Below are 20,389 nucleotides of genomic sequence, written 5' to 3' on the forward strand. Positions count from 1 at the left end.
GAGAATTGATGTTTAGGTCTAGTTTCAATAGGCAGGTTAATTTATAAATGGTTGAGTCGAGATTCGAAAGATGAGATTTAATACCGGTAAATTAATTGTGTGATTGTAATACGTAGCGAAAGCCCTTTATGATCTGATTAATGTATGCATTGATGATTGATTATTATGTTTTACCCTGGAATATTATTTATTGGTGAACCTATGCCCTAAATCCTTTTATATATTGTTTTCTCCTTATTCTTAATCTTCGTAGTTTAGTTTCATTCGATCATTATAATTTGGTTACTTTATAATCTAGATTATATTAATTAATTAGGAATAGAAAGACTCGTTTCTCTGTGGATTCGACCCTACTTCCCTATCTACATTAGTTAGAGGATTTAGGAATTACTTTTGATTAGGGAATACGACTTTACCCTGTCACGTGCGCCACCAGCTGCCACCACCAACCACCTTAACCCGTATCACCACCACCACCCTATCCCGATTCACCTTATATGCCAAACAATAAATTGAAAAAATAAACAACAATAATTAACTTAATTTCAGATCTTTTGTGTAAAAAAAAAAAAAAATCAGATCTTAAATTATAAACAACAAAATTTTAAAGCTAAAAACTCAAAAATTATACACAAACATACCTGGTTCAGATCTTAAATTATAAACAACAAAATTTTAAAGCTAAAAACTCGAAAATTATACACAAACATGCCGGGTTCAAATCTTAAATTATACACAAACATAATATATGCAAAAACTCAAAAATTAGCTAAAAATTTAATGAAATACCGAAAAATCAAGTGAGATATGACTTGAGAAGCAGCGATCTGAACCCTAATGCCGAGCCGAAAAACTGAACCCAAACGTTTTCTTCATTCTCGTCGCTGGGTACTCGGTGTTCGTCGCTCTTCGTTGTGATGAAGCGTGAGAAAGGAAAGAAGGGAGGTTGAGAAAGGAGATAAGAGAAGAAAGAGAAGGATATGGAGGAGAGAGAACTGAGGCGTGATGGAGGGGAGATAGAGGAGAGAGAAAAAATGAGGGGATAGAGAGGAGAGAGAGCGTGAAAATGAGGGGAAAGGGGACGGAGGAGAGAGAAGATGAGGTCGCGTGAGTGGGTTTTACTTTTCTAGGGTTTTTTTTTACCAAATGGTAAGCGGTTCAATACTCAAACCGCTTGCCATTTACATTTTGGTGAGCGGTTCATCCAAAACCGCTTGCCATTGGCCTTTTGACAAGCGGTTCATCCAAAATCGCTTGCCATTTACATTTTGGCAAGAGGAATTCAATAACCGCTTGCCATTTGTGGCTGCCCATTAAGTTTATTCTACTAGTGAACTAGTGTGTTTTTGTCATGATTTTCTAAATTTATACAATTTTCAAGAGTATTTTTAATGCTTATATAAGGGTTATATATAACATTTTCCTTTTTTTATTTACACTTTATGATTACAACATGAATACAATTTATAAAGAAGTCACATACGAATAACATGGATGTTTGTTATTAAAAAATGAACTAATTTATAAGTATGCATATAGTTTGATTACATTAGATTGACTTTCATTTTTATATTTTGTTACTTAGTAATTTATGATGAAAGATATGTTATTATGATCTAACTTATAAGGACTTGTTCTCTTCAACTTAATTTCACTTCAGTTCAATTCCTAATATCCTAATTCAGTTCAGTTCAATAATTCAGAACAGGCCTTAAGTATGTACGGGAAAATAAGAATAGAAACAATTTATTTAAATTTAATAATTTTTTAAAATTGTACATTGCACGTGCCTAATTTAGTTGAGGCTAAAAGAAAATCAATTTTGGATTTCAAAATAAAAAGTCCTGATAGTTTCCGTATTCATAGGTTATAGCTTATTTTTAGAATGGATCGATATTAGTTATCTTATGCACTTTGATAGTTTCCGTATTTATAGACCAACAATGGTAGTAGATTAGTAGTATGCATTATTATATAGTTTATAGTGTATAGTGTATATGATAGTAAATTTTATAATCAATATACAGTAATATTATATGAATTAAAAGATTTTGCATTATCTTGTTCAACATATAGGATACTAGGTTAGCTCTCGTGTCCTGCACGGTAATTTTCAATTAATATTTTTAAAATTAACACTATATTGTAATTTCCAATAACTATTTTTAAAACTAACACTATATTGTAATTTCCAATAACTATTTTTAAAATTAACACTATATTAAAAAAAAAAAAAAAAAAAAAAAAAAAAAAAAAAAAAAAAAACTTTCGTATGTTATATTCATATCAATTGAATGGAACAACAAAATTTGGCAAAAAAAAAAATCTTACTAATAATAATCAACATGTGCCGGTCTTATAAATAATCAACATGTGCCGGTCTTGGAAAGTTTTATTGAAGTATTCATAGTTAATTATAGTATAGTATTAATTGATTAATATTCTAGTCATCATAAATAATTCAAAGAAATATTAAAAGTTTCATTAGTTGATTTGATATGGGCATTTCATTGTTGAAGCTTGTAGCTTAGCTTCTATTAAGAAAATATATAATCTTATTGTAATAAATGTAGTGTGTACTATGTACGACATACATATATAATACGTACATATATAATGTATGTCTTTCCTAAACAAATACTCCATCCGTCACAAATATGATAAGAATGTTATTTTTTATTTTATTCTTTGCTTAATTTAAGTCATAGCTGTCAATGTTTTTTTTGGAAAGACGCATCAAATCTTCTATTATACTTTATATATGTAAAGGATTTGATTCTTAAATAAATTTGTTCAAAAAAAAAAAACTAAAGATACACCATGAGATGACACGTGTCATTACTGGTGTGTCTTTTAGTATATAGTTATTGATTGATGATTGATTGATTGATTTTTAAAAGACAATTTATTATCAATTAAGTAAAATATTTATGTTGATCACAACATCATTTGATTCATATAAGTGTTACTTGTATTTATTTTGGCAATTGATTGCAGCACATAATTAGTAAGCATAATAATTATAATTAAAAATATAGAAAATTTCTAAGTTATATAGAAAAATTGAAATCAAATTAAACATAACCCACGAATAAACGCAAATGATAAAAGTAAAAATCATAAAACAGAGTACTAATTGTTTAAATGATTTTATTACCACTCCTAATCCTTTTTTATCTTAACTTCAAACTTCTTCTTTTTGGTAGCAGACATTTCTTCTCGTGGGATAATTGAATCAACTTCCAACAAATGTTTTTTGGAAGAACTTAAGGGTGATAACTCGAAACGTTGATAGTTGTCTCCCATGCATGAAATTGCTTCCTGCAAAAACGTAAAGAAAAATATTCAACATAAAGAGTATCATTATTATATTTTAAAATAACAATTTTAACCACGTAGTTAAATAAGTGAAAAATCTTTTCAGCTTCATAGGTTGTCTTTAATTTGTCGTTGTAAATGGAGGTCAGGTAATATCTGAATTGAGATCTTGTTTAACAATTGTAAGTAATGTTGTTAGACAATAAATAAATGCATTGTGACTGTTTAACACTTTAACTTACGTTGTATACCTTGTTTGAACCAAAAGATCTACTTAAATAATTTTGTATTAAATTTTCATTATCGATCATTTTAGTAATAGTGTACACGGGCCAATTTTGCTAGCTTGATATTATAATCTGACACCTCGACCTTAAACAAAAATCTCTTTCCCCACAAGATTATCAAGCTCTTTCGAAAATCGTCGGTCTAAAATGTATTTAAGTATTTAATTAGCAATAGACAATAAAGCATCAAACAAATATGTACGTAGTTTCCCTCTTTTACTTTTGTCATTGACAACTTTAAAGTGTAAGCTGGTTTGTGCACAATCGACACAACTTCTCGATCAAACATGAGAAACGATGCACTCCTACTTTCACCAATTACTAGAACTTGAAACTTTAACTTATATAATATCAAATATAAAAGAGTTACAGTGAAATCAATTGGATTAAAATTATATAATGGGAACTTATGCTATATCTACCTTGGTATGACTTTATCACCATGGATCAATTTATCACATTTCTTGCACAAGAACTTAGTGCCTTTGGTTTTAGTATCTTGGTCACCTTGGTTAGTACTTAGTAGCATCATCTTCTTTGACCTTTTTATTGCATTTCTTGCACGCTAAATAATACCATCCATGTTCCAACTCAATGCAATTAATGGTTGCTAGAATTATGCAATAAGTTGCCTTGTCAATCTCACGTAAATCATCCACAGATTTTCGTTCATGTCGCTGGAGAAACTCTTGTGTTATAGAAACTGAACTTGTTATTGACAGGTCGGATCACATGACAGCAAAAGCATTTTACACTAACCTGATAAAATAGGTCCCATAATAATTTGGTATGAGTAGCAAAAGTAGGAAAAAATGCCCGCAATAATCCGACCTTTTAGCTATCCGCTAAAAATAATCCCACCTATGGATTATTTTTAAATAATCCCACTTTTATACCCACTCCGCTATAAATGGTCCCAACCGGTCATGTAACTTGTCAAAAAAAAAAATAATCAAAAACCACCGCCAGCCCAAGCCTTCCCCGTCACCTCATCCCGTAGCACCGGTCACCCAGACCCCCGACCCTGGCGCCGGCGTTGCCTTGAAACCCCTCCCCTGAACACCCCGCCTCCCTCCATCACATAACCACCGTCTCCTTCCCTCACGACAGCAGTCACAGCACCAACCTCCGTCGCGAAATCACCAGCCCCCAACTCCAGCGTCAGCGCCGTCGGCCACCAACAACTCGATCTGTCCACCCTCTCCCTCCCCCTAAACCGCCGACTCGTGGTCCCCTTACCCTGAAACCACCAACCACCCTCGAAAACCTGTTCCCCCGTCCCGATCCCAGTCCCTCTCCCCATCCCCATCCAAATTCCGGTCCCGTTCCTCCCTTTGTCCATCCCGATTCCAGCCTCTCTCCCCTAGTCTCCTTCACGCGATTCCGGCCTATCTCTCTCTCTCCTTCCTCCGTCGCGGTGGTTTCATATGTGGGTGCGGTTCTAGGGTTTAGGTTGGGTGGTGGTGGCTGAATTGGTGTTGCTTAGGGGGTGGTGGTGATTTTTTTTACTTTTTTTTATTTATTTTTTAGACTAATCAATAAGTGACACGTGTAAATTCTACTTAAAAAAAAAAAAATTTACCTGCTCAACCGGTTCCAAGTAAAATGGGATCATTTATAGCGGGGTGGGTATAAAGGTGGGATTATTTAAAAATAATCCATAGATGGGATTATTTTCAGCGGACGGCCAAAAGGTCGGATTATTGCGGGAAATTTTTCCTAATAATTTGGTATGAGTAGCAAAAAAATAAAATTAATTGCAATAGTTACATAAATGAAAATTATGAACTTTGAATTGATGACAACTTGTTCTTGAATGATACAACCTTACCAATGTCTTCATCAAGGAATAGTCTTGTGGAAAATAGTGAGTTTGACAAAGTAACTTGTCCTACAATGTATAAAATTAGAGTATGTTAGATAATCAAAAATGAAATTAAAATCATTATTTTATATATTTGTCACGATTTGACATAAAGTAAAGAGGAGAAATGTCTAACCGTTGCAAATAATATGAAACAGAGGTAGTATATAAATTGTTTTTTACCACCAAACGTCAAGAAAATGTAAATCTAACAGTTTAAAAAAAATTCCTTCGAATTTTGTGCGCAAAAGATGTTTTTCATAGGTTTAGGGGGGCACTTTGGTTCTACGGGTCCAATTTGAGGTCAAAATTGACAAAAAAAATGATCGAAAATGTCTCGTTTTGTGTGTTCACTCAAATCGAGGTTTTTTAAACACGCAAAACGAGATAATTCCGATCATTTTTTGTCAATTCTGACTTCAAATTGGATCTATAGGGCTAAAGTGCCCCCTAAAACCCCTAAAGAGCCTGTGTTTGACACGAAAATTAAAGAATATAGAAAATTCCATTAGGTTTTTGATGACAGGTGGTAAAAAACAACTTTTAATTTTTTATTTGGCGGTAAAATAAAAGTTTTAGAAGTTTTGGTGGTAAAAATTTTTTTTTTTTGTTTTTTTTGGTGGTAAAAGTCAAAAAATCCTATTTATTATACAATTTTGTAATACGATCACTGAGGTATGTTTATACTATGTAAAAATACTAATCTAACATCATTTAATTCCACCATAAGCTTTTAACCCTGCTTTTTTCTATTGTAGTGTTTTCAAGAGCCTCATAAGCATCGATATTTCCAATAATATATGTTATATGAATTCCTTTTGTAGTCAATTACAAAAATCTTGGAGGATGAATGAAAAGAGTAACTTTTAGAAATGAAACATACCTATTAAGAAGGAAGCATCTAAATTTCTTGATAGTATGTCATTCAAATGATGTAAAATTAAATGCATGTAGGGATATATGCAAGTTGTACTCACAATAATTGACCATAGTTGAGTAGAAGAAATTGATTTTGTAAGGATGTTGCGTTGGCTTGAAGTTTCTTATATTCTGCACAACACCCACTTTGAAATGATATACAATTTGTAATATATAATTGTAAGTTTTTTTTTTGTTTTTTTTTTTGCTTTTTTCGATTATTTATTTGTTTTGATTTATGATTTGTTTCGATTTTGGATTTCGTTTTTTCTTAGTATTATTATTTTGGTTTTATAGGTGGTGGAAGGATGAAGTAAGGGGATTTTGCAGGTGGTGGAAGGATAGTAAGGATGCCACTGCCGCATGAAAGTCCGCAACCAGTAGTTTGTGAAATAAAAATTATAAAAGTTCAGTATATGAATCTAGTAATTTATTAATTATTGCTAAAACAAAACATACTCATGTCATCAATTTCTAAAATGTTTTATGTGTCAAGCTCTCAATTAAATTTTTCCCTCTAAATTTACCTATAATGTCATCAATTTTTTATTCTTAATTTATATTTAGGCCTTTTTATTTTACTTGCTAGAAACTAACTAGACCAAATATATAAGTATGAAACTAAAAATCCAAAACTTGACTTTACATCAATATTGTTGCGCGTCCACTCTAAACGTAATGCGTGCGTGTGCAATATAATTAAGTAATCTATCAAGCTCGATTCTCTCTTCTTTTTTTTCCACATATTATCTTCTTATATATAAATAATTATTAGCGCTTTTAAAAATTGTTGATAAAAAAAATATGTTATTGTAAAGAATGTTGATGATTTCATGTAGGCTAAATATAAAATTTGAATTCCCTCAAAGAAAAAATTTTAAAAGAAAAGCTGGATTATTATTTTTTTTTTTAACAAATATGGTAGTTATTTTTTTTTTCAAAAAAAAAAATGGTAGTTTTCTTTTTAAAAAAATAAAATAAATGAGAGGGATACACTTTGGGAAAGTAAAATTTATCACCCTAAATCCCCTTTTCACTTTATGTCTTTATTATACAAATAAGCTCATTTGATAATGCGATTTTAAATAATTTGTTTTACCATCATTTTAATATATTTTCAAAAACATAGTAAATATATCTTATGACGTAGAATTAAATAATAACTATTTTAATAAAAGAAAGAAAGAATAATGTACATGTTTTTTTTCATATATATATATATATATATATATATATATATATATATATATATATATATATATATATATAAAGTGAGACAAGTCATGTTAAAAAAGTTATCAACAACAAAAGATATACAAGAAATATGTAAAAAGTGTCCCTATGATGGCTTTCTTCTAGTTTTGTTTGTGTTTTTTGAGTATAGTATGGTACAAGTTGTTTCATGGTTAAAGATTTGTGCGGTATTGAAAAATAAGTTAATCCTTCGATTACAATTAGATGAATCAGACGAAAATTTTCATTACAAATACAACAGATCGATAGACCCTCTTGTCGAAAAAGGTTGTAAATCACAGCGATATAAAAGAGGGTATGAAGAAGGTACGATTTGCAACAATGATCGTAGTTCTGTTGAATGGAAGCTTTTATTTGATTCAATTGTCATGTATTTATTAAGGGTCTGTTCACATTTACTTAATTTCAATTTAGTTCAGTTCATTTCAGTTCAGTTCAGCTCAGCTTAGCTCTAATCAATTCAGTTCAATTCGGTTCCATTCAGTTCGATTCAGTTCAACTCCTAATTTCTCTATCTCATAAAATATTCAGTTCAGTTCACTTCAGCTCTAATCAGTTCAATTCAGTTAAGCTCCAATTATTTCAGTTTAGTTAAGTTCAGTTCAGCTCAGTTCAATAAATGTGAACAGACCCTAAATTTAAATCTGATGACCTATGACTTTTTAATTTTCTATGAATCAATCTTTATTAAAAAAAAAAGAATATGAAAAAAATAACTTATCACATTCGTACAACACACAAGTACTAATTTAGTTAAATAAATATTTTATATATTAGGGTTTTTTTAAAACCATTATTTTAAATATTATTTTTTGATTATAAATCTAACATTATTGACACGTCACAATTTAATTTTCTAAAAATACTAATTTTAATCCCGTGCAATGCACCGATTCATAAAACTGATTTAGTATTAATGATAGTCAATTAAAACAAATGACCTATATAACACCTTTTTTTTTATTTGATTTCATTTAATGTCTAGTATTAAAATTCTTATGCTAAATGTATATAATAAAAATTAACTAAAAGTATTTTTGTTCTTTTTTAAAAAAAATATAAATAGCAATTTGGAGATGAAGTTTTTCACAAAATTATGCCAAGTGTCCTATCTGGGATTATTTTAGTATAGCATAGATTGCAAAATATCTTGAATATCAACCCTATAGCAAACATTTTAACTTCTATAAATGTTACCAAACAATGATTTAACTAGTGATCAGCCATTCAGTTATGAAGTTTGTTCTTGACATATTCCGTGGAAGGAAAAACTCTTTCAATAATGTTTTTGTTGCAACTGGTAGTTTTAGTGCTAATTTCAATAGCAAAAACACCAATAGATATATAACATGCTTCCCAACCTCTATTAGATTAGTAGAAAGGGACACCAATTCCGCTCTAATCACACAATTCCTTCATAAAGCGCATATCAATAATGTAATGACCAAGAAACGTCACTTCTAAAAAAAAATTCTTGATCTAATAATCGTGCAAATTTAAGTAATTTTTGTTTATCGAAACCCTGAAATGAATTAATGGGACTCATTAAATAAGCAACACACAAAAGACTGTCAATTGTTTCCCGATTGAGATTTGTGATCTTTAAGTATCTTACATTTTAACTTTCTCTTTGGTTGTATTTATTCAATTTCTAGCGTTAATTCCAATTAACACAACCATAAATCCCGATAATCAAAATAGATTGTGTGCTTGTGGAGTAAGGTTCATATCAATATATCATTACCATACAAAAAGTCATCCATATTATGGACAAAAATTTAATGTATTTTACAAAATGATGATATATAATTCATTAATAATTCACTTTTCAACCTTCACCTCTCATTTGTATGGTATTCTTTGAAAGAAATTTATTGGATTTAAAAAAATAGATTGTATTTTGGGTATATCCAAAGAAAAACCGTAATTTAAAATAAAATAGATTTTTCTACATTATAACCCTTCACCTTTCCGTTTTCTACGATATGCCCCCTCTTTTTGAGAAATCTACACTGTAACCTTTAAATACATTTCATTTCTATACGGTAACCTTGTCGTTATCTTGCCGTTAACAAATTCCGTTAGTTATATTTTTTTATCGATTTGCGTGTTAGAATTGGTTTCGTTACAGATTTTAGGGGGTATTTTGGCCCTAGAGAGTCCAAATTGAGGTGAGATTTCACAAAAAATGACACAAATGTCTTGTTTTGCATATTAAATACGTAAATACGCAAATCGAAACATTTTTTAATATGCAAAATGACGCATTTGTGTTATTATTTTGCTAAATTTGAACTCAATTTGGTCCCTTTAGAACCAAAATACCCCCAAAACCTTCAACGGAAGCATTTTCAACACGCAAATTGAAAAAAATATATTATAAAATGGTGAGTAGGCCCGAGTAACCGAATTTGTTAACGGCAAGGTTACGGTATAGAAACTAAATGTATTTTAAGGTTACAGTGTAGATTTCTCAAAAAGGGAGGGCACATAGTAGAAAACGGAAAATTGGAGGGTTATAATGTAGAAAAACCCAAATAAAATTGTTGCAGGTTAATTCCATGAATGTGACCTGAGATATGATTTGTATATGAAGTAATGGATATCTAGTTATCTACATTCCTTTAATGATATAACAATAATGATCTATCTTAATTTGATATAAACGACAAGGATAGTCAATTAGTCATACTTAAATTATACTCTTAATTATTGCATTTTCTTTGTGATACACTTGCTTAGTGGATTAAAGTACACAACACACATATCCCTTAATCAATTGGCCATTTTTTCATTTTAGGTTAGATTATAAATGTTACTCGATCTTACAAATGTTTAAGTCGTGTTCTCTTCACTTTAAAAACTAAATAATTTGTAGGCAAATAATTTTAGATAAGATTAGAAAATTCAAATAAGAAAAAGGTTTCAAGCTAATTCAATAAGTTCAATTCAGATTTTAAAAGCTTCAATACATTTTAATCAAGTCTAATATATGTTAAAAACTTTTGTATGCCCTCGGTTTACAATAATTTTATTGTATATCGAACATTTTACGAAAAGTGAACTTTTTCATATAAAAGTGACCTTTTCTCTTTTACAAAAGTGACCACCCTTTTTTTTTCAAGATAAACAACAACGAAGAAACAAGATAAACAACTAATTTTAAAACAATAGCAAAAAAGAATAGTACTAAAAACCTTGAAGAAAGTGAATGACTCGATTAGAGAGAGAATGATCATCATCTTCATTTCCATAGCAGTCATCTTTTATACAGTCATCTTCCTCAGATTCATCATCTTCAATCTCGTAATCATCGTCATCGTCAATCAACTCACATTCATCTCCACTAAATCAAATTCAAACTTTTCATTCTTCCAAATTTTCAGCAAAAATCAATCAAATTCAATAAATTTCACAAATATCTTCAAATTCAGCAAATAATTTATCATTAAAAAAAAACAAATGAGAATTGCTATACCTAGAAGATGGAGCAGAATCAGAATCATCGGCATTATCGTCAGAAGAAGATGATGATGAAAGATTAATCAAGACGTTCTTTCCTTTGTTGGTTGCCATTGCAGATATTATAGCATTATAGAGAGAGAAAGAGAGGGGAGTAGAGCGGCACGTGGAGTCCAAACAAGCCGATTTACAATAATGATATTGTAAATCGGATTTCGGATTTTTCTGATATATATATATATATATATATATTATTTTTTTTTTTTTTTTTTTTTTTTATATATATATATATATATATATATATATATATATATATATATATACATGTCTCCCTCCTTTTCTCTTCCCTCTATTTCCTTTTATCCAAACAAGGTATAAAGTATAAAATTACACGTAACCCCAAAAAAATTTAAACTAAGTTATATATAAGTCGAAATTGGAGTCAGATTACGGAACAAATTATCTTGAAATCGGATTTTTGTTCTTGGATTTTTTGTAAAATCCAACTTCGATCCTCCTCCAACTTGGAGTCAGATTATTTTAACGGATTTAGACTCGAATTACTTTTTTCTCGAATTCAGAGCTGATTTTTTCCTCGGATTGGGGCTGAGTAGGGTTGGATAAGAACTGAATTGCTAATAGGTTTGGGCCGTTTGGCATGGGCTTTGGGTTCACATTAATAGTTAATGTAGACCAGTCCACATAAGAATTTTCAGAAAATAAAAATCCAATAAAATGGGCTGAGCATATAAAATCCTAATCCTGTAACTCTGTAAGTGTTGGAATTAAGAAATCCACTATCTTTATCTGTCCTCCCTAAATAAATTATATTCAGCAAAACTTTCAGAAGCAGTGAACAAATAATACCAGAACAAACTTTCAGAGGTAAAGTTGAGCAAAATTTATTTTATTTTTGGATTCAAAAGTGTAAATGCACGTTTTAATTTTGTTATTGCTGAGATGAATTGTTTAGAATTGATTATTATTGCTCGCTTAAGATGAAATTTGCTAAATCTCAACTATTTGCATCTTACATTAATTGATCAATTAATTAAATCATCCGTTGGATTGATTTGAAATCGTGAATTGCAAATAATGTTATTCTATTTTGATTGGTAGCAGATTTTTGTTTGAATAAACCAAAAACAAAAAAACTGCGCTAATGCCTGCTAAGCGTAAGAGATCAGAATTAAGTCAATTAGCCGCGGAATTAGCTAAGCGTAAGACTAATAATAAGACAGCCCCAGGAACATGGCAACCAGTACCATTGCGAAAGGGGAACTTGTTTTATAAACACGTGTCATTACTGGTGACTGATGTGTCTGTTAGTATATAGTTATTGATTGATTGATTGATTTTATGTGTAGTGTTCGAGTGTAGTCGACAATTTCAGCCGGTTGAGCAATGATATTATTGTGTCATATATTGTCTCGATTGTCTTTGAGAGAAGCCGTCTCAACAAGTGCCCTTTCCCGTAGATGGCGCAACTTGTGGACTGAAAGCATTGGCTCCAAATTGATCTTTTCATATCCTGCTACTCATGATTATGATTCTAGACTAAGTTTAAGACAACCCATCCTAGCAAAGGGAATAAGTCGTTTTTTGGAAGTCGTTAAGCCAACATTCGATGAACTAACTATTCGTTTCAGTTTCAATTCCGATACTGGTAGTAGTTATCAAGCCATCAATAGGTGGGTTCAAATTGCGCTTACAAACAAGGTTACTCGCCTTCATCTGGACTTTTCATCACGGACTAGTTGCAAAAATTACACTTTTCCAGCTATACACAAGTATTCTGGAATACATAACCTTAGAGATGTTTGCTTTAAGTGTATAAATGTTTCGAGGGAGGTTATTCACTGTATGATGTCAAATAGTCCATCTCTTGAGCGATTAGCTGTGTGGGGATCACGTTTTATGCATAAGATTAGAGTCAACACACAAACACAATCCTCTAAGTTGAAGAGCCTGGAGTTAGTGAATTGTTACTATCAAAGGATTCAGATCTCATCACCAAATCTGATACATTTGCGATACAGTAGTGGTTTTGAGGGATGCCTTGAACTAGATTATGTTCCCCTTTTATCTCAACTTTCTATAGGCTCTTCATACTCCCGAAGCTTCATAAGAAACGGTGGGGGGCTTTTTATCAATTACATCTCTCAACTCAAGAGGCTTAAGCTGGATATCAATTCTTGCACAGCAAAAAACTCTGTAGATTACCTGCTGGAATTTCCTAAACTCGCAATGCTTGAGCAGTTAATAGTTGAAGTGGTACCAGATCGGTGGAGTTCTCACCCTTACGTTTGGCTAATCATGCTGATAAATGCTGCTCCATCCCTGCAGAAATTTTCAATTAAGGTAAAATTAAAGCATTCCTTGTGATTCTTGGTTAAGATTATCAATCTCATGTTCAGAAAAGTGATCTGAGTAGGGTTCACACCTACACTTCCTTGATCACTCTTTCGAATTTCATGTACATCTTCCATTTCATATTAGTTGCAACTTCGGAATATTTTATATCTCACAATTAGTGCTCCAAAGTTATAACTAATATGAAACGGAGGTAGTATAAGTCGCCTTGTCATGTCGTGTTGAATAATTGAAGGTTGGGGCTTGAAATGTCGATGCAGTTTGCTGAACTTGAACTGTGGTTGTAATGTTGGTTTCCATAATTATTTTCTAAGCAAGATTTGGTGTATTGCTTCATCTGTATAACTCCTTTTATTATAGTTGTATATATTCATACTAATTCTGTTATGTAATTTTGGTAGCTGAACAGGGTGGAGGTGTATCTTGATAAGGTGATCTATCAATATTCTTGGTGCTAAATATACATTTGTGTTTCAATTACTATTGTGTGCTAAACTGAATTTGTATTTGTGTAGGATGATAGTCACAAAAACTTACTTAACATTATTGGGAAAGAACGTCATCGAAGCCTCAAGTTGATTGAGATGCTGAAATTTAGTGGAGGTTACTTGGAAATGGAACTTGGTCAGCATTTGCTCAGTATTTCTCCATTGCTTGAGCAGCTTGTTGTTGTTAAGAAACCTTGTGCTCTTTATGACAGTGTTGAAGAATATAGAATGAAAGCTCAAAAGTTTAATAAGTGGCTACCTCCCACTGCTAAATTAGTTATACTCTAACTATGTAATTCTTTATCAAAGAGTTGACGCTTGATTTTTAGTTGAGTCTGGATCTTTCACGATAGCTACTTGTATTTATGTAGTCACCTCCGTAAGGGGGGTGAAGTGCTAAACGTCGCTCCCATTTAACATACTAATGCTCCCTTTTTGACATGGAAGGACGATATTGCCCTTTGTTTAAGTTGTAGTGTATAATGATATAATATCATTCCCGACCCCTCTACTTACTACCACGTGCTAAAAGAAATCCCGAGTTCCCGACACTACCACATTCGACCTCAACCCACCACATTTGATCTACCACCAAAAATCCGAGTTTTTTTTTTAAAAAAAATTATTAAGCATTAGCGACGGGTTTAGGACGATGGATGACAACAACGTTCGGACACTGGAAGTTTCATCAGAGGATTCTGTAAGTTGTCGTACTTTTTTAAAAAAAAATTGAAATAAAACATCCGCCTAAAAAATTAGGATCCCCTAGGTGGATCCACTTAAAAATTAGGAATCACCTAGGTAGATCCAAATATTTTGGGCGGATGTATCATGTATGTAGTTTTTTTTTTTTGATTGATTAATTAATCATATTTATTATTGTAATCTTAACTATTTAGTGTTTATATTTTCATGATTTCTTAACTATTTACAATTTTCAAGTGTAAATTTAATGCTTATATGTAGCCCTAAGGTTATGTATATCATTTTCCTTTATTATTATTATTATTATTATTATTATTATTATTATTAATTTTGTGATTAATTGAGTAATTAGTATTAGTACTTTTTATTGTTGTTGTGATCAATGTTGTGGTTTTTTTCATGATTTTATTTAATTTTTTTTAGAGAGATAAAATGAGAGTATGAGAGTAAAGTATGAGAGTTGTGAGTGTCGTGGAGTGAGTCGTGGGCCTCGTGGCTATTTATTTGATAGGGGTAAAAATGGAAAATTAAAAAAAATGTGAGTAATGCCTAGTAAAAGGGAAGCGACGTTTAACAACCCTCATATAGCTAACTAGCTACTGTGTCATTCACTATGATCTATTGTTATAGGTAGAATATTGACAAGGGATCCATATTTTTTGTCAAAAGAGACTCAAAATTGAGTATCTAAACTTAGCAACTTTATTTTGGAGTTGTTAAATTTATACTACTATATGATGTAAAAATTACTCTGTTTCTCCTAAAAATACTCACTTTAGACTCACCATTGGAAATGGTCTAACATCATTAAAGTATATGTTTTCTGAAACTCTTAGAGCAAGTTTAGCCTTAAGACTTAGGGTGACATCATCATTTTGAGTCTTAAGATTTACACTTAAAACTTTTCCCATTTTTCTTCAAAAATCTCAAGCAAGTCTCAAGTTGAGTCTTGAAGTTTCAAGACTCAACTTAACACTTGAGATTGGGACCCATTTCACCCACCTCACTTTTATTTTTATTATCCCTTTTTTTATTTTTATACTTTTCTACATATAATATGTCAAAAATTCAAGTCTTAGGGCTAAAGTGATAAATTTGTGTAAGTCTAAGTGAGTCTTAATAAGAATTTGATAACATCATTTTCAATGGGGACCACCAAAAATGATGTCACATCCAAGTCTTAGGGCTAAACTTGCTCTTAATGGTGCTAGTATATCTTTATTATATGGTATAATATTTAATGCACCTTTTACATTTCTTTAGAAAACTATGTATCTCGTCAAAAAAAAAAGAAAAAAAAAAACAAAACTATACTATGTGGGATTCGATGCTATATATTTTGTGCCAATGAAATTATACAGGGTTTGACCAATTGAGCTAATGGACTAGAATAAGTTTAAGAAATTCAACTATATGATTCTCCAAATCCCACATGACTTTGAGAACAATGCGTGTTCATGTTCCCTGCTTGTCATCAAACATATATACATACTACGTATATAAAAGCATACATATCTAACCATTTTTAAGCACATACAAAATATCACCTTTTCTTTTATAGATGGTTACTCTTGAACGAGATCGGATATTATTGAGCACATATATAAAATAGGTATTTATATTTGTAATAATTTCAACTATGAGCGATTTACCTACAATAATCCCAACTATCGATTATTCTACAATAATTCCAACTATTAGGTTAGTTTTCCTCCAACAGTCCCAAACCGGTCAACAAAAGTCAATAACCTATTATTGTAGGTTGTTCGACACGTGTCAGCGTGTGAGTGGTTCTTTTAAATAAAAAAAAATAAAATTCTAGCAGCCACCATTCCAGCCCTTAACCACCACCTCCACCTCCTGCCGCAACCCTAAAATACCCCCTTCTCCAGCCACCCAAGCCGGAAACGACTCCCGCGACCAGCCGCACCCCCGAAACCGGCCAAAACACCTAACCCTTGGCCATGAAACCACTAGTAGCGGCCCCAAATCGCACCAAAATACCTTTGTGCCACCGCAAATCACTAGGGCCAACACCTAGCCCCTCGGAAAATGGCCGGCTGTCTCCCCTAACCCTCGAAAATGACCGAACGACCCTTCCCAACCATAAAATCCACCTTCGCCAACCCATAATCACCCCTAAACCACCGAATTCGACCTTTAAAAACTTCCACTCCCAAACCACTGAAACCCTCGAAAACAACCTTACCACCATTAAAAACGACCCTCCTTCTTTCCCCAACCCTCGAATTCGCCCCCATGGGAAGTTTCGAGGGTGTAGGAAGGGAGGAGTGGTTGATTTTTTTTTGTTTGAATCGATTTTTCGGCGAAGGGGTTGGAAGGGAGGAGAGTGGTTTTAGGGGGTTGGGGTCGATCGGGAGTGTGTGTTTCGAGGGTAGGGAGGGCCGACCGGCCATTTTCAGGAGGTTAGGGAGGTGGTCGGCCGGTTCCGATTGGCGGTGGGTGGCTGGGAACGGCGGCGGTTGGCTGATTCGATTTTTGCTTTTTTTTTTCTTTTGTTTTTTTTTTAATTTTTTTAAAATAAGCCAATCATGTGATGACATGTGGCATTTAAAAAATAAAAAAAAATTTACCCTCTTAGCAGGTAACAGGTTTTTGGGACTGCTGGAGAAAAACTAACCTAATAGTTAGGATTATTGTAGAATAATCGATAGTTGGGATTATTGTAGGTAAATCGCCCATAGTTGGAATTATTAAAGTGTATTTTTCCTATAAAATATCACCTTTTCTTTTATATATGGTAACTCTTCAACAAGATTAGATATTATTGAGTTAAATGTGCTAAACATCAGAGCATAATCATGGGGTATTTAATGCATCCCTTTAAACCCTCTTCACGCAAATGAAAATTTTAAGTATCTTAGTTTCTTAGAAGGAAAGCAGGGAAGGAACCACAAGTCCACAACTGCCTCCAAGAAAACCAGTTTCCATCCTCAATATAAGAAACTCAAAATAGGCAACAACATTAAAGCAAAACATGCATAAAATCATACTCAATGTGACATATACTGACCATATTGGTAAAGTTGCAACTAGAGGTGTCAAAACCAAACCGGCCCGAAAAAAATTATCCGTTTCGAACTGTAACCGATCCGATTTGATCCGAGAAATTCAAGACCCAAACCCGATCTGAAACCAAATTGAACTCAATCCGAATCCGAACTTGACCCGATCTGAACTTAACCCGGCACCGATTTGATCCGACCTGAACTCAACCCGAATCCGATTTGACCTGACCTGAACTCAAACCGAACCGATTTGACCCGACCCGAGCTCAACTCGATCCAAAATTGACCCGAAAAATAACCGATCTAATCCGATCTGTTTTGACCCGAACTGATATTAACCCGATCCGATTTTAACTCGATTTTATTTTTACCCGATCCGAATTTAACCCGATCATAATTAATTATTTACTTTTTTATTCAATTTCTTATACTATATACTTACTAATTATTAATAAGTTAACTTTTTGACTACAAAGAAATAATCCGGAGTCTTAAGTTTACTTCATGTACATATCAATTATATTAATTTACTTTCTAAGCTTTAATAAATGCCACAAGATCTGATAAACCTAAACATTAAGCGGGAGTTAATTGATTTGCTTGTAAAGCTCTAGTTAAATGCTGCCTAAAGCCTATTGGCATTTTTAATGAATTTCCTCCCATTCAATGAATTTCCTCCCATTCTGTTATATTATATGAACTAATAATTCTTTTATATTGGTTAAAAGTGCAGAGTACAATTTCCTCCCATTCTGTTATATTATTGGTTAAAAGTGCGGAGTACAATTGTGCATTATTGTAGAATTATAGGCGTTGTACATCGCACGGTTATATACTCACTACACACATATGCAATAATTTATGCTTAAATAAAAAGAATTTACATAGTAACAATTAACTATCAATATGTATAATGTCAAGGTTTTAATATACAAATTGAATTAGTAATAAAGTAATTCTAACAACTCTAACAAATATCTTTAAAAAATTGAATCAGTAATAAACTAAACTAATAGTATAGAACTCATAGCCTCATATGATTGTACAATTGATGAAGAGTTATAAACTTGTAATAACCTAAAAAAAATGACATACTTTTTTGTATATATCACCATATGTAACTATTATTCGTCAATATATCACTAGCTCGGTCTCACTTCTCACTTATATAGGTATGATAAGTCATTGATAATTATTCAATCTTAATTTTCCTCAAAGATAAAAATTACACATAACTTGATCAAATGAGAAAACTAAAACTTCGTGCTTCGTAATTAATAATCATATTGACCCAATAATAAGGTAAAAACTAAACAATATCTCTAGTTTAAAAATAACCTTATTTGGATATGAATTTGGTCAACTCGACCAAAATCCAGCCAAACACAAAAAGGAATTGAACCGAAATTGACCGAACCGAAATCATCCGAACCGAAATCAACCCGACCCAAATTCATCCGACCCGATCGAAGTTACCCGGCTAAACCCGTTTTAAACCCGATCCAAATATATCCGAACCAAAAGTGAATCGATCTGAAGTTGACCCGACCCGTATCCGACCCGGACTCGATAGACCATGACCCGAATTTGACCTGAACCGAATTTGACCCGATCCGAGTTAAAGGGATAATTTTGATCCGAACATATCCGACCCGAACAGACCCGACCCGAATAGACCCGACCCAAACTCCATCCGGTTATCCGAATTGACACCTCTAGTTGCAACTACCAATTCATATAGTGTCAAAAGGGAGCCAATTAAACGTACTTGACTCGTAGTTTTAATGCCTACTAGCTATTACATTCAAACAATGCAGCAACTCTCCATGAATCCATAGTAAAATTTACACAACCAATAATAGTGGCTAAATGTTATTGTTGCAGTTTGAAAATCATACCTATGGTCCTATGGAAGAAGGTACGCATTTCACTTAATTCGCAAATACCATGAACTATTAGGTATATTTTTGCAATTTCTGTTGTGATTATGCTCCAATTGTTATGTATCGTTGGAATTGTTGATATGATTTATGAATTGAGCTCCAATTTCAAATTTAAAAATTAGGGTTCATGTTAGTAAAAATTTTGGGATTTTTTAAAATTGTAATTGGTTAATATAATTAGGCTTAGGGAGTGAATGATAATTGTGTTCAATTAGAATTAACATTGATGTTGTTGGTTGTGAATTCCAGAAGGAAATGTCTTCCATAAATGTACATGTCACCTCCTCTTCAACTACCTATATGCAAAAGAAAGTAAAGGATGAAGGTGCACTAGTAGAAAATAGCAATTTGGCACCGAGTAAAGGCCATTGGTTTTTAAACACCATTGGGAAAAAAGGGGCAGGATTTACACTAATAGAAATGGCACCGGTTTAAACCAAATTGTGCCAAATTAGGGAAATCCCACTGGTTTGAACCGGTGGGAATTCTTATAAAAAAAAAATCAACATTTTCTTCTTCATATATAAACCACCTTTTATCTCCAAAACCCTAGCCTTTTCCTCTTCTATGTCCTCTCTCCTCCTATGATCTCGTCGTTTCTCCCCCCTCCATCATCTTCCTCTCTTCTCTCTCTCCCCTCTCGTTTCTGATCTCTTCTCATTTTCTTCTTCATTCACAAATGTTCTTCTTCTCTTTCATCTTCTCCTTCTCTCCTCTTCTTTCCCCTCTTTCGACCATTAACCATCGT

The 20,389-nt window shown here is 32.4% G+C and overlaps 2 protein-coding genes across 4 annotated transcripts; one reads left to right on the forward strand and one right to left on the reverse strand.

The window, feature by feature from the left end:
* Window positions 1–3,092: 3,092 nt before the first annotated feature.
* Window positions 3,093–11,314, reverse strand: LOC110696283 (pheromone-processing carboxypeptidase KEX1-like). Of its 2 annotated transcripts, XR_002506265.1 has the most exons (4): window positions 11,120–11,314; window positions 10,839–10,987; window positions 4,028–5,496; window positions 3,093–3,321 (listed from the first exon to the last, which is right to left on the reverse strand). XR_002506265.1 is itself a non-coding variant. In XM_021873565.1 (3 exons), the coding sequence occupies exons 1-3, from the start codon at window positions 11,215–11,217 to the stop codon at window positions 5,387–5,389; spliced, it is 357 nt and encodes a 118-aa protein (XP_021729257.1). In that variant the 5' UTR covers window positions 11,218–11,314; the 3' UTR covers window positions 3,800–5,386. The 2 variants fall into 2 exon arrangements, 1 of the variants encoding a protein (XP_021729257.1); XM_021873565.1 differs by lacking the exon at window positions 3,093–3,321 and having other exon boundaries at window positions 3,800–5,496.
* Window positions 11,315–11,711: 397 nt separating this feature from the next.
* LOC110696325 (F-box protein At4g22280-like) lies at window positions 11,712–14,516 on the forward strand. 2 transcript variants are annotated; one of them, XM_021873619.1, is made up of 4 exons: window positions 11,712–11,988; window positions 12,471–13,464; window positions 13,878–13,907; window positions 13,992–14,516. In XM_021873619.1, exons 2-4 carry the CDS (start codon window positions 12,508–12,510, stop codon window positions 14,250–14,252), a joined length of 1,248 nt encoding a protein of 415 aa, XP_021729311.1. In that variant the 5' UTR covers window positions 11,712–11,988; window positions 12,471–12,507; the 3' UTR covers window positions 14,253–14,516. The 2 variants fall into 2 exon arrangements, with proteins under 2 accessions (XP_021729311.1, XP_021729312.1); XM_021873620.1 differs by lacking the exon at window positions 11,712–11,988 and having other exon boundaries at window positions 12,238–13,464.
* The last annotated feature ends 5,873 nt before the right edge of the window (window positions 14,517–20,389 follow it).

The sequence above is a fragment of the Chenopodium quinoa genome, unplaced genomic scaffold (assembly GCF_001683475.1).
Source record: "Chenopodium quinoa cultivar QQ74 unplaced genomic scaffold, ASM168347v1, whole genome shotgun sequence".
NCBI lineage: Eukaryota > Viridiplantae > Streptophyta > Magnoliopsida > Caryophyllales > Amaranthaceae > Chenopodium > Chenopodium quinoa.

Excerpts from the sequence above, each read along its gene's own strand:
- LOC110696283 (XM_021873565.1), bottom strand. The coding sequence starts at position 11,217 with ATGGCAACCAACAAAGGAAAGAACGTCTTGATTAATCTTTCATCATCA. Across the intron at positions 10,988-11,119 it reads GATTCTGCTCCATCTTCTAG|TGGAGATGAATGTGAGTTGA; the intron begins GTATAGCAATTC and ends AATTTGATTTAG. Across the intron at positions 5,497-10,838 it reads AGTCATTCACTTTCTTCAAG|GACAAGTTACTTTGTCAAAC; the intron begins GTTTTTAGTACT and ends TATACATTGTAG.
- LOC110696325 (XM_021873619.1), top strand. The coding sequence starts at position 12,508 with ATGATATTATTGTGTCATATATTGTCTCGATTGTCTTTGAGAGAAGCC. Across the intron at positions 13,465-13,877 it reads TGCAGAAATTTTCAATTAAG|CTGAACAGGGTGGAGGTGTA; the intron begins GTAAAATTAAAG and ends TAATTTTGGTAG. Across the intron at positions 13,908-13,991 it reads TGGAGGTGTATCTTGATAAG|GATGATAGTCACAAAAACTT; the intron begins GTGATCTATCAA and ends GTATTTGTGTAG.